The sequence below is a fragment of the Bufo gargarizans genome, chromosome 8 (assembly GCF_014858855.1).
Source record: "Bufo gargarizans isolate SCDJY-AF-19 chromosome 8, ASM1485885v1, whole genome shotgun sequence".
In the NCBI taxonomy this organism is placed as follows: domain Eukaryota; kingdom Metazoa; phylum Chordata; class Amphibia; order Anura; family Bufonidae; genus Bufo; species Bufo gargarizans.
In genome coordinates this window covers 74,655,632-74,680,219 of record NC_058087.1, presented here as the reverse complement: position 1 = coordinate 74,680,219, position 24,588 = coordinate 74,655,632, and the positions used below count along the sequence as shown (strand labels likewise).

At 45.2% G+C, this 24,588-nt stretch overlaps 1 protein-coding gene across 5 annotated transcripts in view; it reads right to left on the bottom strand.

The window, feature by feature from the left end:
• The window catches only part of TMEM237 (transmembrane protein 237), a 66,551-nt gene that overhangs the window by 5,508 nt on the left and 36,455 nt on the right, over positions 1–24,588 (bottom strand). For 4 of the 5 annotated variants that reach the window (XM_044303883.1, XM_044303882.1, XM_044303884.1 and 1 more), the window contains 8 exons: positions 22,936–23,028; positions 20,751–20,871; positions 13,494–13,654; positions 9,749–9,872; positions 9,479–9,670; positions 9,305–9,378; positions 6,120–6,213; positions 1,501–1,622 (listed from right to left, as the gene is read on the bottom strand). In XM_044303883.1, coding sequence (XP_044159818.1) covers positions 1,501–1,622; positions 6,120–6,213; positions 9,305–9,378; positions 9,479–9,670; positions 9,749–9,872; positions 13,494–13,654; positions 20,751–20,871; positions 22,936–23,028 — 981 coding nt within the window. The remainder of the gene's footprint in view (positions 1–1,500; positions 1,623–6,119; positions 6,214–9,304; positions 9,379–9,478; positions 9,671–9,748; positions 9,873–13,493; positions 13,655–20,750; positions 20,872–22,935; positions 23,029–24,588) is intronic. The other variant, XM_044303885.1, reaches the window with a different exon arrangement.

Sequence of the window (24,588 nt, the reverse complement as noted above, 5' to 3'; positions counted from 1 at the left end):
TATATAGTGCTTCTACATCTATTGATGCAAACCAGCTGTCAGGTTCTATAGTGACTCCTTCGACTCTTTGTAGTAGATCAGTCGTGTCTCGTAGGTATGAGGGGAGTGTTGACACGAATGGACGTAGGATTTTGTCTATATAAATACCAGAATGGTGTGTAAGGCTCTCAATACCTTCCCTCTATGACTGTGTCTACAGCTATAGCTGTCAATCACCGATAGGACCGCCTCCTGGACTTCAGAGCCCAGAATGAGCAGGAATTTAAGTGAATGAATTGCAGGTTTTACTGAATCTTTTCCCAGAAAACGACACATCAAGCTGCTCATCCCCTCCTGTCCTATAACATGCTGCTTGCAGATCAGATACCATGTTCACTGTGACAGGTTCCCTTTAACAAGCTTTGGAACATAAGGGAAAATAGCCAAGTCATATATCCAGACAGCTATTTGGGGCTGTTTGCCCCTCATCAAACAGCCACGATTCTGGCTGTCTGAGTGCAATGCGTTAGGATGCAGCTTAGGGGAGGTACTGGTTACCTTTAAGGAGACCAACTTTGTATAGAGCAAAGGAGTATCTCAGAGAGAGAACCGTCTCGTTAGGGCCCTCTAGGAGTCAATGTCTGACTTTTAAGTCTTGGAAGCCGATTACAGGAGTATTCCAGTTTTTGTCATCTACTAGAAATCTGACACTTTCAGGCAAACTGTCCCTCCACTCTTCTGGGAGGACTTCCCTACAGATGTTATAGTGTATCTTTGGGAGTGTGTGCCCATGCAATCACAAGAGCATTTGTGAGGTCGGACACTGATGGTGGTTGAGAAGATCTGGCTCATCATCAGCATTCCAGTTCATCCCAAAGTGTTTGGTGGGCTTGATGCCAGGACTATGTGCACACCACACATGTTCCTCCCCACCAAACCATGTCTTTATGGATCTCACTTGGTGCACAGGCAAACAAAGTCATGCTAGAACAGGAGAGTGCCTTCTCCAAACTGTTGCCTCAAAGTTGGAAGCAATAATTGTATAAAATCTCTGTGTATGTCGTGGCAATAACGCTACCTTTCACTGAAAATAAAAGGCTTAGTCCCGAACCCTGAAAATAGTCCCATGCCATTACTCTTACTATGGGCACTATGCATTCCAGTAGGTAGCATCATCCTAGTATTTGCCAAACCCAGACTGATTCATCGTTCCATAGAAGACATTTACATTGCTCGATACTGCAGTGAATGTGAGCTTTACACCACTCTAGCTATTTGGCATTGCATGTGCTGATTTTAGGTTTGTGTGCAGCTCCTTGGCCATGGAAACCCATTTTATGAAGTACCTGATGCACAGTTCTCGTGCTGATGACACTTCCAGAAGCTGCACATGTATCTATGACATATGACATGATCATATTGACTGCAGTCCTCCTTTAACGACAGCTCCAGGAGTGTATGCCTTTAATGGAGTCAGATACTGATGGGGCTATTTTTTTGATAATGTATAAGAGATCGTACCTTCACTGTGATCCAAGTCTGGCCGACATGATAAAAACAGCCAGGCAAGGCCGACCAACAGAGTTACAACCAAATTGAGGACAACCCAAGGCTGAAGGATCTGTCCCTCTGTATCTTCTTGCCTGGGATTACAAAGAATAAAAAAAGAAGCAGTGAAGTGACTATGGACAAAAAAAAAAAATCTACAAGAAACAATATCTTAAACCAGCTAGCCTTACTTAGGCCAAGTTCAAACGTTGCAGATTCCACACTGCAAATCCACAGTAAAGTACAGTACGATACAAGTCAATAGGATATTCCAATCTCTGTATACATCCGGATTTGCTCATGTGCATTGGACTTGTAGGTTGCCAGCATGACCATTATCTAGTGGCTTATTAGTGGATTGATCGCAGATTTCTTCTATTAATTTCAATCATGTTTAAATCCGCAACTGACAAGTGTACTGTGAATTTACTTGCGGATTTCAAACAGATTGGAAATGGACGTAAATGTTGGTGAAAAGCCACTCCAGTCAGGGGCTGGAATAGTTTTTACACCTAGCGCATGGACTTCCGGAGGAGCGCATGCCTTGTCAGAAACTATGCACATCCTCTGCCAGCGCAAAGGGGAAACAAACAGGCATAAACAGCCATTCTTTGTAAATGACCCCCACTGTGTGACCTATGCAGAGGTCACTGAACAGGGAGGGAGCAGATAAGCAGTTTTTTTGCAACTCTGGGGTTGGCGCTGCAACTTCATTCATTTCAATGGCTGCACAGCAATTATTGGTGGCACCACGAGTGTTGCAGCCAGGATCGCCATGTAGACCCAGCCTAAATCCTGTGCCCCTCCAGTGCTGTCGGGTCATGCGCATACAGCACGTGACCACAGTGGGCAGTGTATTTTTTTTTTTAGGAATGTATACAAAAAAAGGTATTCATGAAACAAACAACTTCCCGCAGAGATGTACATATTTGTGCAACCTGTGCCGCTGAATCATTGGGCTGGAGAGAGAGCAGGACTGCTACACAGCTGTATTACATTTTACATCACACACTGGTCTAGGGATTAGGCTAATCTCAAAAGAGCGTATTCCGTATATAAAATATGCTCCGGGTGTCAGAGATATTTTCCAGGGTGACTGCTGCTGTTCCTGCCTGACTTCAGATCTACTGAATTGTACTGACTACGCCATGTGAGTACAATTCAGTACATCTGAAGTCAGGCAGGAACACACAGCATTATAAATCATTATAATGCAGTGAGGTCCTGTCACAGGAGCAGCACTCAGCCCAGGGAATTCAGCTGACACATGGAGTGTATTTCACGTACTGAATACGGTTGTGTAAAAAAAATGTACATGTGTGGGTGCTGTCTGTGTTTAAAACAGACAGCACCTGCAGTAAAAACTGACCCATTAAAGTTTATACACATGTGCATTTTTTTTTCATAAAAGATTGCACTGCATGAAAAAAAAAATGGATGTTCTATCTGTTGCGTTTTTGCTCGTAAGGCTTGCACAGTAAAATATCAATTTTTGCAGATGACACTAAACTGTGTAAAGTAATTAACATGGAGGAGGACAGTATACTGCTACAGATGGATCTGGATAGATTAGAGGCTTGGGCAGATGAGGTTTAACACTGACAAATGTAAGGTTAGGCCTCCTGCACACAAACATTTTTTTTTTTTTCCAGTTTACATTCCGTTTTTTGCGTTCCGTATACGGAACCATTTATTTCAATAAATCCGCAAAACAAAAACGGAAGGTACTCCGTATGCCTTCCGTTTCCATATTTCTGTTCAAAGATAGAACATGTCCTATTATTGTCCACATAACGGACAAGGATAGTACTGTTTTATCAGGAGCCAGCTGTTCTGTAAAAAACGGAATGCACACGGACGTTATCCATTTTTTTTTCTGGACCGCAAAATACTGAACAAGCCATACGGTCGTGTGCATGAGGCCTTACGCACATGGGAAGGAATAATGCAAGTCACCCTTACATACTAAATGGTAAAACACTGGGTAACACGGACATGGAAAAGGACCTCAGAATTTTAGTGAACAGCAAACTAAGCTGTAAAAACCAGTGTCAGGCAGCTGCTGCTAAGGCCAATAAGATAATGGGTTGCATCAAAAGGAGCATGGATGCCCATGATGAGAACATGGTCCTACTACTTTACAAATCACTAGTCAGACCACACATGGAGTACTGTGTACAGTTCTGGGCTCCTGTGAACAAGGCAGACATAGCAGAGCTGGAGAGGGTTCAGAGGAGGGCAACTAAAGTAATAACTGGAATGGGGCAACTATAGTACCCTGAAAGATTATCAAAATTAGAATTTTTCACTTTAGAAAAAAGACGACTGAGGGGAGATCTAATTACTATGTATAAATATATCAGGAGTCAGTACAGAGATCTCTCCCATCATCTATTTATCCCCAGGACTGTGACGAGGGGACATCCTCTGCATCTGGCGGAAAGAAGGTTTTTACACAAACATAGAAGAGGATTCTTTACGGTAAGAGCAGTGAGACTATGGAACTCTCTGCCTGAGGAGGTGGTGATGGTGAATTCACTAAAGGAGTTCAAGAGGGGCCTGGATGTATTTCTGGAGTGTAATAATATTACAGGCTATAGCTACTAGAGATGGGTCATTGATCCAGGGAGTTAGTCTGATTACCTGATTGGAGTCGGGAAGGAATTTTTTTACCCTTGAGTGGGGAAAATTGGCTCAGTTTTATTTTTAGATCAACTTGCAGGATAACAGGCCGAACTGGATAGACAAATGTCTTTTTTCGGCCTTATATACTATGTTACTATGTAAAGCTACTTTCACACTTGCGGCAGTGTGATCCAGCGGGCAGTTCCATCGTCAAAAACAACTGAACTGAAGACATCCTGAACGACTTACTCTCCATTCAGAATGCATGGGGATATGCTTGGTCAGTTCTTTTCCAATATAGAGCCCCTGTGACGGAACTCTATGCCGGAAAAGAAAAACGCTAGTGTGAAAGTACCCTAAGAAGAACCCCATAAAAATGAATAGATCTGTGTGAAAAATGCAACCAAACACAGAGCATGTGTTGCAAGTCAATGGTTCAGTGATAAAAAACTGAACCACACTGAATGACCGTCTGTTTTTCACTGATGGTTGCTGGGAATTGCTATGCGTTATTTTTCAGTGTTTAACTTGCATGACCAATGCAAGAAAATCGATGACATTCATGCAGGAAAAATAAACACAAAAACTTGGCAGAATCACGGAATATACTGAAGCACATCTGAGGAGAAGATGTCAGTTTTCCACTGATAGCACTTGCGCAAGTTCAATATCACGCGTGTGCATGGGTTGGATGTGTAACATATTTGCTCAGCAGTCTCCTCTTTCTGTTACACTTAAGACTCAAGCACATGACCGTATGTATTTTGCCGTCAGCCAAAAATACGTATGACTTTTGCGGATCCATTGTGACAACGCCTATCCTTGTCCGCAAAATGGACAAGTATAGGACATGTTCTATTTTTTTGTTTTTCGGGGCTACAAAACAGACATACAGATGCGAACAGCACATGATGTGCTGTCTGCATTTTTTGCGGACCCATTGAAATGAATAGATCCGCATCCTATCCGCAAAAAAATGGAATGACAAGGAAACAAAATACGTTCATGTGCATGAGCCCTTACAAAGAAGGACATTTCACATATGCTATAACTCCCAGCCCTTATCTTTTCTGCACCCTTCCCTCATTTACTTCCCGTGTTACTGCTGCAGCCACTCCGAATTTAAGACACTTTCACATGTGGCATCAATCTTTCCTAAGAACATTCAGTCCTGATTATTGCCAACTTGTTAGCTGGATTTACATGCAGCAATAATCGTGGCTGAACAAGTGTTACTATAATTATTTGACCCCATATGGTTTCCTGGCAGCAAATACCTGTTTACACACGACAAAGCCCTGCAAAAACAGTGCAGCATAGAAGGATGCTGACCCGGCTGGTAAATCAGGTGCCCAGACCTACAGCATCTGCAGCTCCAATTATAATCCATCTCTGAAGACATACGCTTAAGGCCTCATGCACACAGCCGCAATTTGCGGTCCCAAATGCACGGGCAACGGATTGAGTTCCATTCACCTTGAATGGGTCAGTGATCCGTCCGCACCGCACAAAAACTAATCATGTTCTATTTCTTTGAGGTGCGGAGGCACTCTGTAGTGGTTCCGTGCCTCCGTTCCGCACTGCAGCTCCGGATTGTGGACCCCTTCAAGTCCACACGGACACGGCCATGTGCATGAGGCCTAAAACAAATATCTGATGTCTACCGTTTGAAGTCCATACGTGCAGCTAAGCCATGGTAGTAATAATAATAATCTTTAAACTGTACTTGTTATCAGAAAGAGTAATGCCGTTGTTGGGGGGGCAGGGGGACTTTGTACTTTAAGAAACATCGTGGTAACTTGCCATTTTCAGATATGTCACTGTGAAAATAAACATACTGTGTGCTTTGTCTATATTCTATTCAATGTACCAGAATGGGTTTTATTGCATGTAAAAGTTTTAATAAAAATGATATCAGATAAAAAAAATAAAAAAATAAAGGAGTAATACCAACAGTGAGGTCTTACCACAAGCTGCCATTCTGCGTTGGAGGTGTGTAGAAGTTTATCCTGTCACTTGTCATTTGCTGACTCAGTGCAAGAAAAAGAGCGACAAAATACACTGAAAACAGAGAAGGTTTGATTTAGAGCGAGACCACAATAAGCATCAAATACATGGACTGCATGTTGGGAGGGTCGATTCTTCTGGATAGACCCTGATCTATTCATTAGCCTTATAGAAAACCATTTGACCAGAGATAATAACGGCAGATAATTATTGATGACAAAATTTGATACAGTTGTCATGTGTGGACACTGCAGGGTGGAACATTCATTGAAGTGTCCATTCACACAACCGTATTTATTTATTTTTGTTTGCATCTGATCTGTGTTTCGTCTACATCTGTATGTCCATTTCATGGTCCCCCCCCCCCCCCCCCCCCCAAAAAAAAAAAAAAAAATGAAAAGTGGAACATGTCCTATTCTTGTCCGTTTTTATTACATAGGGTAGGATGTGCTGATCCGCAAAATGCAGAATGCACATGGCCGGTATCCATGTTTTGCAGACGTATATGGTCTCTGACACTGATAAAAACTGTAACTAGTCCCTTTTTTAAACCCTAATGATGGAGCCATTTTTGGCCTTAAAGGGGTTGTCCAGTTGCTACCTCGTAGCTCCAGCACTTGAAACTGGAGTCGGAACTACACAGCCGCCCCATCTATTGTGTAGTGGACACAGCTGGGAACTGGAAACCAGCTCCTCCGCTACACATTGGACAGGGCTGTGTAGTTCAGGCAACAAAGCTACAAGGTAAAAGCTGATTTGCGGGGTGAGAGACCCTGAGGATAGGCCATCCAAATCCTGGACAACCCTTTTAAGGACAAACTTTTATTTTGTATTTGCCTCCTCTCAATTGCAACCACAGCATCTGAGAGGTCATTTACCAGGAACAGGATGTTCCCAGTGTCTGAATGTGAGGGAGCTCTTCAGTTGCTTCCTTCTGAAGGCTTCCAGGTCTGCCGTAATTAAAGGGGTTGTGTCATTTCAGCAAGTGCTATTTACCATGTAGGGAAAGTTAATACAAGGCACTTACTAATGTATTGTGATTGCCCATATTGCCTTCTTTTTTTCATCACATTATACACCGCTTGTTTCCATGGTTACGACCACCCTGCAATCCATCACCGGAGGCCGTGCTTGCACACTAAAGTTAAAAATGCCAGCCACTCTGGCTCACATCAGCTAGTGCTATTTTTCTATAATGTGCAAGCACGGCCACCACTGTTGGATTGCAGGATGGTCGTAACCATGGAAGCAAGCCGTGTATAATGTCATGGAAAAATTATTCCAGCCAGCAAAGGACGCAATATGGACAATCACAATACATAAATAAGTGCCTTGTATTAAATTTCTTTACATAATAAATGCTATTTTCTGAAGTGAGACAATCCCTTTATGGTACTATTAAGCCCAGCCTGTGGCATGGCTCAACAGGAACACATATATAGCAAAGAAGGATCGGCACTAACTATCCCTGGATGTGTGCACCACGTGCAAACCGCAGTGCCGACCTATTTTCTTCAAATACTTAACAGGAACACAGTGATTTTCTCATAGATTGTAATGTTAAGCCATTGCAGTCTATGGTATAAGCAATCTAACGATTGCATATTCAAGGTGGAGGTAAAAATAAAGTAAAAAAAAAATATATATAAAAAAGAACAGAATCAAAAATTCTAAATCACCCAATGCACTTTCCTCATTTTACAAATAAAAATAATACAGAAATAAAGATAATTGGTATTGCTGTGTTCAAAAATGCTCGAACTGTTAAAATATAACGGAAAAAATGGCTGAATCACGTCCCCAAATTTTTTTTTAATAAAAAGTCAAACACACCCCAAAACTGTATTTAAAAAAAAATAAAAAAAATACAGACTCCCTGCAATTTAAGTTTTTATGTTTATTTTTTATTTTAAAAGTATTAAAACATAGGAAACTATATAACGTTGGTATCGTTGTAATCGTACCGACCCACAAAATAAAATTATACATAAAGAGGTTGTCTCACTTCAGCAAATGGGATTTATCACGTAGAGAAATTTAATACAAGGCAGTTACTAATGTATTGTGATTGTCCATATTGCCCCCTTTGCTGGTTGGATTCATTTTTCCATCACATTATACACTGCTTGTTTCCAGGGATTTATGGCCAACGCTGCAGTGCAGTTACGAGGTGGTCGGAGTTGGAGCTGCTGCGCATGTGTGCCTATGCGTGCTCCAGCGGTCCTGGCCACCAGAAAGGCTAGCGCTTTCTCCTATAGTCAGTAAGCATGACCACCACTGCTGAAGGGTGGTTGTAACCCCTAGAAACGAGCAGAGTATAATGTGATGGAAAAATGAATCCAGCCAGCAAAGGAGGCAATATGTAGAATCACAATACATTAGTAAGTGCCTTGTATTAACTTTCTCTACATGATAAATACCAATTGCTGAAGTGAGACAACCCCTGTAACATGTTATTTTTACCTCACAGTTAACAGTGTAACCCATAAAAAATTCCTCCACAAGTCTTACATTTAGAACTGGGGGAGGATCTGCCACCAACTTAGGGCTTTATTAAGACGGGCGTCTAAAACACTGGTCTTAAAAAATGTGACCCAAGTCTTCAAATAGCTATATGAACACGAAAAAGAAAAAAGGGTTACATCAGGAAAGGTAACCATAAGACACATAGGTCTGTAAATGAGCTGTATACCCAAAACACTGGGGTGAGGAGTAGGGATGAGCGAAGTCGATTCGCATAAAACTTCGTTTTAATACTGTATGGAGTGGGCGCTCCATACAGTATTAGAATGTATTGGCTCAGATGAGCCAAAGTTATTACTTTGGGAAGTCTCGTGAGACTTTGTGTAATAACTTCGGAAATTCATTTCAACTGTAAAAAACCTTTGTATCGAACTCGGGTTCGGTTCCAAGTGGTACCTGGGAACTGAACCAGAGTTGAGTACAAAGGTTTTTTACAGTAGAAATGAATACGCTTATCCTTAGTGAAGAGTATTAGGATATGGTCAGTACTTATAATAAGCTGTCTTCAGGAGGGATAACTGCAACTGGATTATACCACGAGGAGAGAAGGAAAATGTATAGAGGATATTTTCTTAGGGAAGTTCTAATTGAATGAACTATTACTACAGATAGTGGTACTTACAGAATGACGCCACGGCAGATGGGTCCAGTGTAACAAGACCACGGAATGCATTTGACACACTGGCCAGGTCAATCCTAGTTAAAAGAAAAACTGCTGAATTATGTGTGGTCCAAATAAGAAACCATGAAATAAATATAAGCAAAGGTAACTAGGAACATCTATTCCATAAAGTACCGATCAAATGCAGAAACTGCGCTGAGAACCAACAGGAAATACAAGAAGCACTGGGATGGATAAGCTAAGTCTTTATAAATTTCAAGCAGCTTAGGTAGAGTAGTTATCTGGCTGCCAGCAAGGACATAAATCACCACAATGTTCCACAGGGTGTACCCAGATAGGAATCCACTGCAGAACAGCCCGATCATCCTAGAACAAAGGGAGATGATTAGACATGAAAGCGCGCTGCCCCCGGAGTATCTCCTGGTTCTGTACAAGCCTGTGTACCTAAAGCTGCGATGCACGGTCAGGGACACATCCATACTGCGCCATGTAGGTTTAATATCCAGGAAATCATCCACTTCTTCTGTTGTTTTGATGATACCAGAACGATCTGCAGCTTGAAATTTCCCTAAAACGTGGAAAATAAAAGACACAGGTAGCGCTAAGCCATCATTCACTAGTCCTGGCTAACATAGGCCGAGACTAGAAACAGACTCTAAATGCTAGAACAGAAATACACACATACAACCGAATAGCCCCTGAACCCCCAATACTAATACATGTAAAATGGTTCTACTGTCATTCCCAAAGTAAGTATTTCCCTAGTTAGAGTATAGTTGAGAACTGCAATTTAAAGGAGTTGGTCACTTTCTGGTTACTGTTTATCAATATGTTTGTATGATGACTATATGGCACTTACTAATATAGTCTTTTTGAAATATAGAAAATGGGGCAGAATTTCAACAAGGTTTGCCCCCTTGTTTACCAAGTCTTTTGTGCGTCCACACAGAGGTCTTGTCCATAAGATGGCGCTGATGGAGGGTCACGTGACCAGGCAAATCACCTCCATGTAATGTCTCCTCCTTTCAAACACACTGCATCTGCCATCTGCACTTTTTCTGTTGGGAGTTTAGTGCAGGTGCAGTGTGTTTGAATGAAGGTGGAGACATCACATGGAAACGGTGTCTGGTCATGTGACCCTCCATCAGCAGCTATTTTACAGACAATACCTCTGTGTGGACAGCACAAAAGACCTGGCAAACAAGGGGATACCTTATGAAATATAGAAAATGGTGCTGAATTTCAACAAAGACTGTATTAGTAAGTGCCATATAATCATCTTACAAACACACTGGTCATCAGTAACCAGAAAGTGGCCAACCCCTTTAAGCAACTTCCTATACAGTTAGGGGCAGATTTACTAAGAATGGCATTTTCTACACCAGTATTATTTAATAGTCAGTTGGAGTAATACATGTTATATGTTTCATTTGTTACAGAGCAGTCCCTGAGGCTGGGCTCAACTTCAACCCCCCTGCCAATCAGAGAACCACTGTCTGCAAAACTCTACGCCCCAAAGAAGCCTCAGAAGATGCAAAGGTGTGCACTCTGTAAAACTTGAAAAAAGTATGCAAAGACGACCAGGTCACCATTTTGCACACCTGAAAGGCTGAAGCCCCGTGATGCACCGCCCAAGAGGCCCCCACTGCCCGAGCCAAATAAGCCGTCCCCCGGAAGGGCGGGGCCTAGTCCTTAAAGGGAGTCTGTCACCACATTTTAGCATGTTAGACCGTTAAAATAGGGTTATGTGATCCACCCAGAACATAAAAACGGTACCTTTGTTGTAGAAAACGGACTTTTCTTTTTGCCGAAAATGAACTTATAAGATTATGTTCTGAGCCCTCTCAAGTGCCCAGGGCGGTCTCTCAATCCTCGGAGCCCCAGGCAGGCACCTCCTAAACGGCTCATAACCCTCCTCCGTGCGCCTCTGCCCGCCCGTTTACTCCCCCCTGCCCTGCCAGGAGCGGGCATCGCATTGCGCATGCGCCCGCTACGATTTGGACCGCACAGCCGCAGTGGAAAAGGACAGGGGAGGGGAGTAAACGGGCGGGCAGAGGCGCACGGAGGGCGGGGTTATGAGCCGTTTAGGAGGTGCCTGCCTGGGGCTCCGAGGATTGAGAGACCGCCCTGGGCACTTGAGGGCTCAGAACATAATCTTATAAGCTCATTTTCGGCAAAAAGAAAAGTCCGTTTTCTACAACAAAGGTACCGTTTTTATGTTCTGGGTGGATCACATAACCCTATTTTAACGGTCTAACATGCTAAAATGTGGTGACAGACTCCCTTTAATGCGGTATGCTTCCACAATAGCCAAACTAATCCATCGGGAAATGGAAGTCTTTGACGCTGCCAACCCTCGTCTCGGTCCCTCTGGAATCACAAACAGGGAATCCGTTCGTCGGAAGAATGCCGTCTGGGACAGATGATAGACTCGAACGGCTCGTACCAAATCCAGGCTATGTAGCATCTGCTCCCGAGGATGAGACGGGTCCAGACAAAATTAAAGGAGAATAATCTCTCATTTAGATGGAATGTCGACACCACCTTTGGCAGGAAGGACTGCACAGGGAGGAGGACCACCTTATCCTGATGGAGGATCAGGAAGGGCGACCAACACTATACGGATAGAAGTAATTGCAATAAAAAAAAGCACCTTATAAAGACAGGAAGCGCAGCGACACCTGCTGAAAACGCTCAAATGGAGAAGATTGGAGAGCGTTGAGCACTAGATTAAGATCCCAAGGATCCAACGGAGGACGGAAAGGGGGAGCAGCATGCGCCACCCCCTGCAGAAAAGTCCAAACCGCTGTAAGCGAAGCCAAATTTCGTTGAAAAAGAATGGAGAGAGAGACAACACTTGCCCATTGAGGGAGCTGAGAGCCAACCCCAAGTCCATGCCCGAATGCAAGAAAGCCAAAAGTCGCAGCAAAGAAAAGCTAACGGGTCCGGTGGTAGATTCTGGAAGGTGACCGCTTTCTGGCCCGAATCATGCTCTGAACCATCGCATCTGAAAACCCACAAGCTTTCAGTATGGCGGCTTTTTTTCATATTTATTATTACTTGTACAAATAGATTGTACCATTTGGTTCCCATTATATAGACGACTGGACAACAACCCGGATTTGAATATGTGAAAAACAGAATATTAACTAAATGTTTTAACTGGAGTTATTATATCTGGCCTAGACCTCTAAATTCACTGCTTGTTCTGAAGATTATGCCTAGAGGCTTCAAATGAATAGCAAATAAAAAGGGGGGGATAGAGGAGAAGCCTGTCTCATACATACCTCTTGAGACAGGGAATGACTTGGATAAGCTCCCAATGATCTTAAAGAGGACCTGTCACCACTCCTGATATGTCTGTTTTAATAGCGTCATGCATTCCCCATGTAATAACAATTCTGAAGCACCTATTTTTATATCTCTATGTTGTGCCATTCCTTTATTATTTCTATTAGAAGTTATGAATGAATTGCTATTAGCCTTCAATAAGGGTACAGAGGGGAAGTTGGGGGCGTGCACCTGCACAGACTACCTCTATCCAATCAATGCTGTCATTTTCAGTCTGTGCATGTACATCACCCCTCTGTACCCTTACTGCAGACTGCTAGCAATTCATTCATAACTTCTAGTAGAAATAATAAAGGAATGGTACAACATACAGACATAAGAATAGATGCTCCAGAATTGTTATTACATGGGGAATGCATGAAGCTATTAAAACGGGCATGTCAGGAGCGGTGATAGGTCCTCTTTAATTCTAGCACTAGGGTTAAAATATAGAATCTGAACCCATATAAGGAAGTAGTCCTCAAAACCAAAGTTTCTCAGAACGGTTCAAAGGAATGTCCATTTAACCAAATAAATAGATTTTATTACTGTACATCCAAAGCTAGAGCAGAGTTATCCGAGCCGTTCCCCATCCAACACTCTAGAACTAAAGAAAATCTATTCCTGAGGATAGGTCATCAATATTAAAAGCCTGGGCAACCCCATTAAAGAAATTGGTCTACATGACTCTGGACACAAAGAGTTCTTCCTGGGCTTGAGGACTAGTGTAATAATTACTTCAGTCCAAGACAGTGGTGAAACACTGACCTGATATTGATGATCTATCCTGAGAATACGTTATCAATATCTACAGGCTGGAACCCCCCTTTAAGGAAATGCATTTACAAATGTAACTTACTATTCTTCTCAACAAATAACTTGCCCACAGGCTGGCTTGTCAGGGAGGGTACAATAAAAGCCGGATGCTGTTCCGGGAGTTTAATCTGCCCTTCAGGTATGATGTCTTCTTCTTCTACACCCAGGTCATTAGGAAATCCATGTTCCGCAGGCCTAGTTTTTCTAGTAGATAAAATATAGATAGTTACATGGAAGTGAACTGGTAACCACTAAAATCCCTCTGCTAAGTCATGGTGCATGTGCAAAAATGACTGATTTTAAAGAGGTCTGTCACCTCTCCTGACATGTCTGTTGTAGCAAATACTGGATCTTTTGTTATAATGCTGTGTGGTTCCTCTGTTATTACTTCTAGAAATGTATGACTGTACGTGTTACCAGTTGTCCAATCAGTGCTGACCGTGTCACAGTGTGTAGAACAGACCCCTTTGACAAGAGTAATGGTAACACCTAGTTATCAATTTATTCATACATTTCCAATAGGAATAACAGATGAACCACATAACGCAGAATCCTAAGAAAAGGTGCTTGAGAATTGTTATTCTTTCAGGAATACATGTATATATTAAAATTAACTTTTACAGAGTGCTGAAAGATCCCTTTAAAAACTAGATTTTTGTACTTACCGTAAAATCTGTTTCTCTTCCGTTCATTGGGGGATACAGGCATTGACCATGAGTATAGCTGTTGCTGCTAGGAGACGGACACTAAGCACACAGTGTAAGCTCCTCCCTCTTCAGCTATACTCTTCCTACAGGGACCAAGCTAAATCAGTAAGTGGAAAAGCAGTAGGAGAAGCCAGACACAAGAAAATCACCTCATGTACAAAGCCAAACCCCTCCCAAAAAAAAAAAAAAAAAAGGCCCTTAAACAAAAGAATGGGTGGGAGCTGTGTCCCCCAATGAACGGAAGAGAAACAGATTTTATGTTAAGTACAAAAATCTAGTTTTCTCATCCGTCCCATTGGGGGACACAGGCTTTGACCATGGGACATTACAGAGCAGTCTTCAAGGGTGGGCATAACAAGCAACCCTCCCGTCAATTAGAGAACTGCCGTCTGCAAAACTCTACGCCCCAGAGACGCAAAGGTGTGCACTCTATAATACTTGGAAAAAGTATGCAAAGACGACCAAGTGTCCCCCTTGCACTCCTGGAGGGCCAAGCCCCGTGATGCACCGCCCAAGAGGCCCCCACTGCCCGAGCCGAATGAGCAGTCACCCGGAAGGATGGAGCCCAGTCCTTAACGCAGTACGCTTCCACAATAGCAAAACAAATCCATCAGGAAATGGAAGTCTTTGACGGTGCCAGCCCTCGTCTCGGCCCCTCTGGAATCATGAACAGGGAATCCATCTGCCTAAAAGATGCCGTCTGGGAGAGATAAACCCAAACAGCTCGTACCAAATCCAGGGTATGGAGCAACTGCTCCTGAGGATGAGACGGGTCCGGACAAAATGAAGGGGGAATGATCTCATTTAGATGAAATGCCGACACCACCTTCGGCAGGAAGGACTGTACAGGGTGAAGGACCACCTTATCCTAATGGAGGATCAGGAAGGGCGACCGACATGACAGAGCTGCGAGTTCCGACACTCTACGGATAGAAGTAATTGCAACCAAAAAAGGCACCTTATAAGACAGGAAGCGCAGCGACATCTGCAAAGGCTCAAACGGAGAAGATTGGACATCGTTGAGCACTAGATTAAGATCCTAAGGATCCAAGGAGGACAGAAATGGGGCGCAGCATGCGCCACCCCCTGCAGAAAAATTTGGAACCGCCGAAAGCGAAGCCAAATTTCACTGAAAAAGAATGGAGAGAGCCGACACTTTCCCCCTTGAGGAAGCTGAGAGCCAGCCCCAAGTCCATGACTGAATGCAAGAAAGCCAAAGTCGCAGCAAAGAAAAGCGAATGGGAGACAGCGGTCGCTGCTCGCACCAACTAAAGTAGGATTTCCAGGTCCGGTGGTAGATTCTAGAAGACGACGGCTTTCTGGCCCGAATCATGGTCTGGACCACCGCATCCAAAAACCCACGAGCTTTCAGTACGGCGGCTTCAACAGCCATGCCGTTAAATGTAGCAACCCTAAATTCGGGTAGAAGATTGGCCCCTGCAACAGCAGGTCCTCCCGAAGAGAAAGACACCAAGGTTCATCGGAGAGAAGGCGACTAGGGACTCGTGCCACACCCTGCGTGGCTAATCTGGGGCCATGAGAATGACGGCCCGTCCCTCGGACCTGATCTTCTGGAGGAGACGCGGAATGAGAGTAAGAGGTGGGAACATGTAAGGAAATGTGAACCGACTCCACGGAATCACCAGAGCGTCGCATGCCAGGGCCATGGGGTCCGGGGACCGCGCAACGAAGTCCTCAACCTTGTTGTTGAAGAGTGAGGCCATGAGCTCCACATCCAGCCGACCCCACCTCTCGCAGATGGCCCGAAAGACCTGTGGGTGAAGAGCCCACTCGCCGGGATAGAGATGCTAACAGCTGAGGAAGTCTGCGATCCAGTTGTCAACGCCGGGTATGTTAACTGCCGACAGTGCCAGAACATGCTTCTCCACCCAGCTGAGAATCAGCGCAGTCTCTGCCATGACCGTCAGGCACTGGGTGCCGCTCTGGTGATTGATGTATGCCACCGCCGTGGAGTTGTCGGATTGAACCCGCACCGGACAACCCCTGAGATGGTCGGCCCATTGTCGCAGAGAGCCGAATCGCCCTCAACTCCAGAACATTGATTGGAAGGGAGCACTCCTCAAGTGAACCATACCCCTTGAACAGAGAAATTTTTCAACACTCCCCCAACCCTTGAGGCTTGCATCCATTGTTAACACCTTCCAACCTTCCAACATCGGAGAGACCATCCACAATCTGAGGGCCCGGTGCACGGGGCAAGGAGACGCATTGGCCGATCCAAGGAGGCTGGGGAGCGATCCCAGCTGGCCAGAATGGCTCACTGAAGCATTCTGGTATGGAATTGAGCTTAGGGAACTGCTTCTCAGAGCCTGCATGCAGAGACAAATGGGATGTCATCTAAGTAGGGGATCGAGACGATCCCCCTGGCATGGAGCAGGGCCATGACTGCTGCCAGAACCTTCGTAAAGACCCTGAGAGCCGTGGCCAGGCCGAATGGGAGGGCTACAAACTGGTAGTGAAATGGACCAATTGCAAACCGGAGAAACCTCTGATGACTGACGCAAATGAGCACATGAAGATAAGCGTCCTTGATGTCTATCGAGGACAGGTAGTCCCCCAGATTCATGGACGCAATGACCAACCTCAATGACTCCATCCGGAATCTGTGGACGCGAGGGAAACGGTTGAGCGCCTTGAGGTCCAGAACGGGACGGACCATCCCCTCTTTTTTAGGAACCACAAAGAGATTGGAGTAAAACCCCTGAAAACGGTCTTGCGCAGGAACCGGAACAATCACACCTTGCTGCAGCAGCGTGCAAATTGCCAGAAAAAAAGAATCTGAGGCTGGAGGAGATGACCGAAAAAAAACAGGACGGAGGGGAGGACTTGAAATCCAGCTTGTAGCCCTCTGCAATGACCTCCATCACCCACGCATCTGAGACATGAGCTAGTCAAACATGTCGAAACATATGAAGCCGGGAGCCGCCCGTCATGCAGCAGATTTCTTAGGGTTAAAGGACTTGGAGTCCTGTTGACGGGAACGCCAGGAAGGTTTGCGCTTCTGATCCGTGGCAGACTTGTCGGACGCCCTCTTGGGGCTGTAAAAACTCAGAAAGGGGCGAAAAAAAAGGCTTCCGCTTTTTTTTACCTATTAGGCCGCCTGTTCTGTGGTAAATGGGTGATCTTACCACCTGTAGCGTCCGAAATGATCTCATCCAGGCGCTTACCAAAAAGTCCGCTGCCGGGAAAAGGGGAGGGCCGTTAGGGTCCTCTTTGAAGCATTACCTGCCGCCCAGCAGGAGAGCCATAGGGTACGGCAAATAGCCACCAACAGGGCTGACGAGCAAGCCATAAACCTGGCCGCGTCCAAAGATGCTTCACAAATATATGCATTGGCATGCGAGAGCTGCAGGGCCACATCTGCAAGTTCCCTCCAGGGGACTCCCGAGTCGAGACCCTGACATAAATTACTTACCCACTCTGCCATAGCCTTGCTCACCCATGTAGAGGCAAACACCGGCTGCAGCACTGTGCCCATTGCTTCAAAGGCAGATTTTGCAAACGCTTCCAGCTTCTTATCTTTGATATCAGAAAAAGAAGCCCCATCCGCCATTAGGTAGTATGTTTAGCCAAGCGGGAAACTGGCGGGTTCACTATAGGTGGAGCCGACCATTTCTTAGTCAAATCCTCCGGAATAGGATAAAAGGACGTTCAAGCGATTTGGCAACATAAAAAGGAAATTCCACTCCTTGGAGAGAGAGGAATCAAACTCCTGGTGGTTGGGGAAACACTTGTGCGAAAAACCCAAGCTGGCAGATGACTGTGCAGGATCCTCAACCTGCAACATCTCCATAACCGACGTAATAAGATTGTCCGCCATGGAGGACAGTTTGGACAACTGACCCTCCGGTGAGAACATCCTCATCTGACCCTCTCTCCTCAGAACATGCCACTTCGACGGAGGACACGTCGAAGTGAGACTCTCTAGTAGGAGGAGGAGAGGGCGAGGAAACGGGAGACAAAGACACCCTTTTGGGGCAGGATGTTCTAGCCCGTTTTGTGGGACAGCCACGATGGGCACGTGTCCCATGATCCCCAGGGTCGGACCGGTCAGAGGACTGCCTTGCCGATAAATGCCCCAATAGCTTTGTTGGTATTGGAGACATCCTGTACCACCCTAGACAGGGAACACACCCATTCTGGTTATTCCGTAGGTTGGGCAGCGGGAAGCAACGGGTCCAGAGCCGAGCCACTTGATGGCGGCGCAGCACACGCAAAGCAGAGGGAGTCTGACTGAGGGGATGGATATTTTGCGCGACATGACGCACTTTTAGGTGCACCTGTGAGGCCTGGGCCATACCAGACAGTCTTGAGTGGGACTTGCAGACTCCTCCCTCCTCCCATTGCAAGCATGGATACATGCTGGAGGTAACTGGTGAGTTGTTTGTGAGTCGGCCTTATGCTCCTGTAATTTGCCCACTGGCTCCTGGTATTTGCCCACTGGCACAGGTAGGAGAGTGTTAGGTCCCGGGCTACTTGAGAAACCTTGTCGCGGTGCCCGGGCTTAGACATGTCCTACACCGTAGGACATGTTGACTAATCTCTCAATTTTAAAACCAGTTTGAGGATTTAGTAATACCGCAGAGTGCACCTGTCTTTTGCTATTTTGTTATATTATATTGATTATCACATCCACACAATTGTTACCTTGTGTAGGATGTCTATTGTGGTACTTGTGGTTCGCTGCGGGCATCCTCCACCGTATGCATGTTTGCTGGGGATTGCCATTAGCAACGGGCCACAAGTGCAGGATTTGCTCCCCTATATATATGCACGACTGCATGTGGGTTTGAGCACCTCCTGCTATACCACGTCATTCCATTCAGTTTGTGTATATATAGAGATTCCTGGAGGTATATAAACTCCAATTTAAATGTGCCTGTTTTCCATCTACAGGCTACATTTAGGTGCACCTGTGAGGCCTGGGCCATACCAGACAGTCTTGAGTGGGACTTGCAGACTCCTCCCTCCTCCCATTGCAAGCATGGATACATGCTGGAGGTAACTGGTGAGTTGTTTGTGAGTCGGCCTTATGCTCCTGTAATTTGCCCACTGGCTCCTGGTATTTGCCCACTGGCACAGGTAGGAGAGTGTTAGGTCCCGGGCTACTTGAGAAACCTTGTCGCGGTGCCCGGGCTTAGACATGTCCTACACCGTAGGACATGTTGACTAATCTCTCAATTTTAAAACCAGTTTGAGGATTTAGTAATACCGCAGAGTGCACCTGTCTTTTGCTATTTTGTTATACGACATGACGCACAAGCAAAATGACGCACCAAAGAGACCACCTGCTTCAGGACCTGGGATCTGGGCTCAGACATAGTGACAATCCTAGCGCCGAGGAAGAGGGGAAGGTTATGCCCTGTAAGAAGGGACAAACAGCACTTACCCAGCCTGTATCCCTCCAACCAGCAAGCCAGTCCATCAGCGTCCCGCCAGGTGCTTTAAATCCCAGAAGTGGGCAGAGCCTACTCTCCCTCTGCTCTGCTGCTGGTGTGGGGGCAGGGCGAACACAAGCCCCACCCCCAAAAAGATTACGGCTTTCAGCACCCGCCAATAATCTCTGACCATGCAGGGGAAGGCCTGCAGGAACAGGCCGCACAGAAGCCGGGGCCTCAATTAACAATGGCCCCGGCTGCCCCAGAAACAACGTGCCGACCAGGAAGTGGCGCTCAGGAGGAAACTCTGCCCCCCTCCTTTCCCAGGTGTGTTCAGGAGGATGCCACCGTGGAAACGGACGCCCTCAGCAGTAGGCCCCAAACGAAGCTGGGGCCTCAATTACTAATGGCCCTGGCGGCCCTGTGGAAGCGGCGATATCCTCAACACAAAAGGAGGGTAACTCCATCCCCTCCTCTCCCCGGCGTTCAGGAAGACGCCGCCAAACCAAGGAAGCCGCAGGTGGACGCGCCGCGGCGTGCGGCCACACAACAGGAGTAGCCCCCTGAGCCTTGCACCAGGTGCCATTTAACATTTAAATGGCTCTTATTACTGCCCATGATACAGGGAGGAGAGGGTACTGGAGGGGAGGGCACTATGGGCAGTCTCCAAACTTTATACTCACCTGTCTGACATATTCTGCCCCACTGGCTCCAGCCGTCACAGCACCTTCGGTGTGCGGCCCTTTGGTGAGGGACGCTACACTGGAAACAGAGGGGAATAGCGGGGTGCCGTGGTGATGCGAATGCTGGCGGGAGACAGAGTTCTTAACAGAAACCTCTGGTCTTCCTTTTCTTCCGGAGCACGGGAAGGAGCAGCGGGTTTGGGTGAGCCCTTGGTCACCCGTCTCCAGGGTGGGAGTGCAGGCAGTTTGACTGCCTGAAGCTTCCCGCTAAAGAAGGAAAGAAGTAAAATAAAAAAATAAATACAAAATCAGCAGACCTGCAATGAAGGGAGGTCTGCCTCCTACAGACACGAAGCTAAAACTGATTTAGCTTGGTAGGAAGGAGTTTGGTGTCCGCCTCCTAGCGGTAACATCTATACCCATGGTCAAAGCCTGTGTCCCCCAATGAGACAGATGAGAAAAGAGTACTCTCATCTAGCTACATGGTCTATTACACTACGGTGGAACTTACTTGGTCCTTCTGCGAGGTTTACGGACAATCCCTTCATCAGAAGGCTGGGAGTCTACGTCATTACCATTCTGGATTACTGAGGAAGCATTGTGGTTCTGCTTGGTGAAGGCGGTCTCAACTTCTAAAATAAAAAGTTGTAAGAAAAAGCAATATTTTATGAAATCAAAAACAAGCTGAACAAAATTACAATTGGATGATAAAGTGCGTAAATAATAAATCATGATAGATATCTGACACAGAGGCGGTTTCCGTGCAGCCACCCCATGGTTTTTGGCATGAAATATGCAACAAATTACGCCCAGAAAAGCCTCTATGTGGACTAGACCTGACTGTTACATAGTTAAAGGGAACCTATCACCATGATAATGCAGTGCAATCTGCAGGCAGACTGATATATAGTTCTATGGGAAACATTCAGTAAAACTTGTATTTCATACAATTAAATTCCTGCTCATTCTGGGCTGTGAAGTCCAGGAGTCAGTCCTATCAGTGACAGCCTTCCCTCCATGACTGTGCATACAGAGATAGCTGTCAATCACTGATAGGACCGCCTCCTGATAGCCCAGAATGAGCAGGAATATAAATGAACAAATGACAAGTTTTACTGACTCTTTTCCCATAAAACTATAGATATAGATTTATTGTGATAAGTGTGATACGGTGGACAGTGCGGGAAGGTGTATATCCCACTCAGATACCTCAGCTGGGTGGGATAGATAAAATAAGGGAGGTAATAGTCTCAGCAGTATGTAGGTTGCTGAGACAAGGTTCTTGTTGGTGTAGTTTGGGCCGGATTTTAGTTGGATTGGCAGATAGGATTGGAAGTGGGATCTGCACATCCACACCCTTCCAGAACAGGTGTTCCCTTGGACCAGAGAGGATCGCAGGTGAGGTCTGCGATAATCAGACTGGGATAAAGATCCTCCCAGGGTGTCAGTTAGTGGGGAATGTACAGACAGAGGCGTGGTGAGGCTCTGTCAGTGTGGTCTCAGCAGGACAAGGCTGAGGGGCCACGGGGCTAGGCGCTAGCCGGAAGCTGTCGGTCTGTATGGCTGAAGAAAGCCGTATTTATGTTCCATGTGTGAACAGCGCTCTGTATAGGTTAGTCAGGGATCATGTTATATGTTTAGGTAGAGCCCAGACGGGAAGGTTTTAATTTAGTATCGTGTTTGCTGGTGCTGGTATAAAAATAAATGCACTGTTTGGACATTCAACACGGTTGTCAGCGAGAATATTGTGACTGAGACCCTGGAGATAGAGCTAATCCCTCACAATATATATATATATATATATATATATATATATATATATATATATATATGTTATATCAGTCTGCTGATCTCCTCCTGCTCTATAACACTCTGCCATGCATTTTCATGGTAACAGGTTCCCTTTAAAGGGTTTTTTCTTAGTGATGGCCTTCTCAAACAGCTAAACAGTGGGGTCCCAGGTTTTGGACCCTCACTGATCAACTGCTGATGACCCATCCAAAGGATAGGGTCATCATAAACAAATAGCTGGATAACCCCTTTAAGGAGGAAAATAAAATGAGAACCATTACTAGTTTTAAAAAAAATGTAATACATAAATGTAAACCTTTCCATGAGCTAGAAAATAAATAAATGCATGTGTCCCATAGCAGAACCTCAGCTATTTCACAGACACTGTTTCTAGATGTAACGTGTAAAATGGTGCTGGTAGATGAAGCCACACTTAGGCTACTTTCACACTGGCGTTTCTGGGACCGCTTGTGAGATCCGTTTCAGGGCTCTCACAAGCGGCCCAAAACGGATCAGTTCTGAATGGATAAGGATCCGTTCAGGATGCATCAATTTGGCTGCATTTGGTCTCCGTTAAGTTTTTTAGACGGTCACTAAAACAAAGCTTGCAGCGTTTTGGTGACCGTCTGACTATGCGGAGCCAAACGGATTAGTCTTGACTTATATTGTAAGTCAATGGGGACAGATCAGTTTTTCACTGACACAATATGGTGCAATTTAAAACGGATCCGTCCCCCATTGACTTTCAATGTAAGTCAAGACAGATCCGTTATGAACAGATACAAGCGTTTGCATTATTGCTGCGGATCCGTCTGTGCAGATACAAGACGGATCCGCACTAAACGCGAGTGTGAATGTAGACTTATTTGGACAGGTTTGTCTCAATACGTTATCATCCAGTTTACCTGTAAGCTTCTTTTTTTTCCTTTTTCGCCTTTCAGGTGTAAGAGTTTCTTTACTCTCTGAGGTTTTTAAACCTGTGTCTTGCACAACATCCTCTGCAAAGAAAAAAAGACAGATCATCAACATATATATCTCATAGCTAAAAGCTGTAAAAAGGTGGAAATGCAAAGCAAATAATAAAATAGCCGGGTGCCTCTACAATCACAAGTAACACCATCCCTAAGCTGTCAGTAATAGTTTCATGCCTATATGCATTAATGTAGCATTAAAGGGGTTGTCTAACTTTAGAAAGTGGCCTTTATCATGTAGACAAAGTTAATACAAGTCACTTATAATGTATTGTGATTCTCCATATTGCCTCCTGGCTGGCTGGATTCATTTTTTCATAACATTAAACATTATTTGTTTCCATGGTTACAACCACCATGCAATCCAGCAGTGGTGGTCATGCTTGCACACTAGAGGAAAAAGTTCTGGCCTCTCTGATGACCGGGACCGTGGGAGCACACATAGACTGGTGCTTTTATCTATAGTGTGCAAGCACGACCACCATATAATGGGATGGAAAAATGAATCAAGCCAGCCCCCATTAATTTCTATGGGAGTGCTGAAAACAGCAGAGCGCTGGCTTGGTTATTTCCAGCAGTCCCACAGAAGTGAATGGAGTGGTGGCTGCACTCTATTCATTTCTACGGGACTTCCGAAAACAGCCAAGCGACCATTTAAATAAAAGACAGCAGCGCATGCACGGTGCACTCTCCCGAACTTTGGGCACTCCAATTCTTGAGTGAGGTGCGGCTCCCACCCTATATGACATTGGTGGCATATCCTAGCGATATGCCACCAATGTTCTAAGTGAGACAGCCCCTTTAAGTGGGACATACTGTATAGATAAAAATTTACCAAACCTGCCAGCTTCAACAATTGTTGCAGATGATCTAATCTGTATAAGGGCAGCACAACCTTCCCAACTCAGCAGGCACTGGGAGAAAGAAGGACTGGGCATGCTCAATTACAGCATACCTGATCCTTTCTATCTATCTATGTCAGAAATGTCGGACAGCCCCTTATCACTCACTTCCTTGGGAAACAAATATGCACGCTGATTCAGAAATGTTACGTCCTTCCAGAGGTGCACAATCAGCACCTGGGGGGCTCACATGGAATGCCAATGTCTGCGCCCCCCCAACCACGTACTATAGTGGCAGACATGCTTGTCTGTCTGGTGGCTAACATGAGGGAGGAGAGGCAGAAACAAATAAGTGCTAATGGTGCAAAGTGTGGCTGTCAGCAGAATGGGGAGGTGGGTTCCAGACTGGTGCGTGGCACTCCAGAGAGGTGGTCATGCATGTGGATATCTTCATTGTAGTTTTATAGGAGTAGTGAAACACACAAACTACAACGGACAAAGCCACGTACATCCATCATCTCTTCCTTCTTGGAGTGTGAACAGGGGCAGAAGGGGATCCATATTCTCCCAATAGGTAGGACTCCTGATAGTAGAACCAGCGCCTTTAAGACTTTTATGGTATATACTTTCTGTATTCCCCTTTCAAAAGTTGTGTATCCCCAATCTATACATTGACTGCACAGGACAGAAGCACGTTCTTGTCAAGATCACGTGAATCAACTAAATCACCAGGACCTGATCCGTT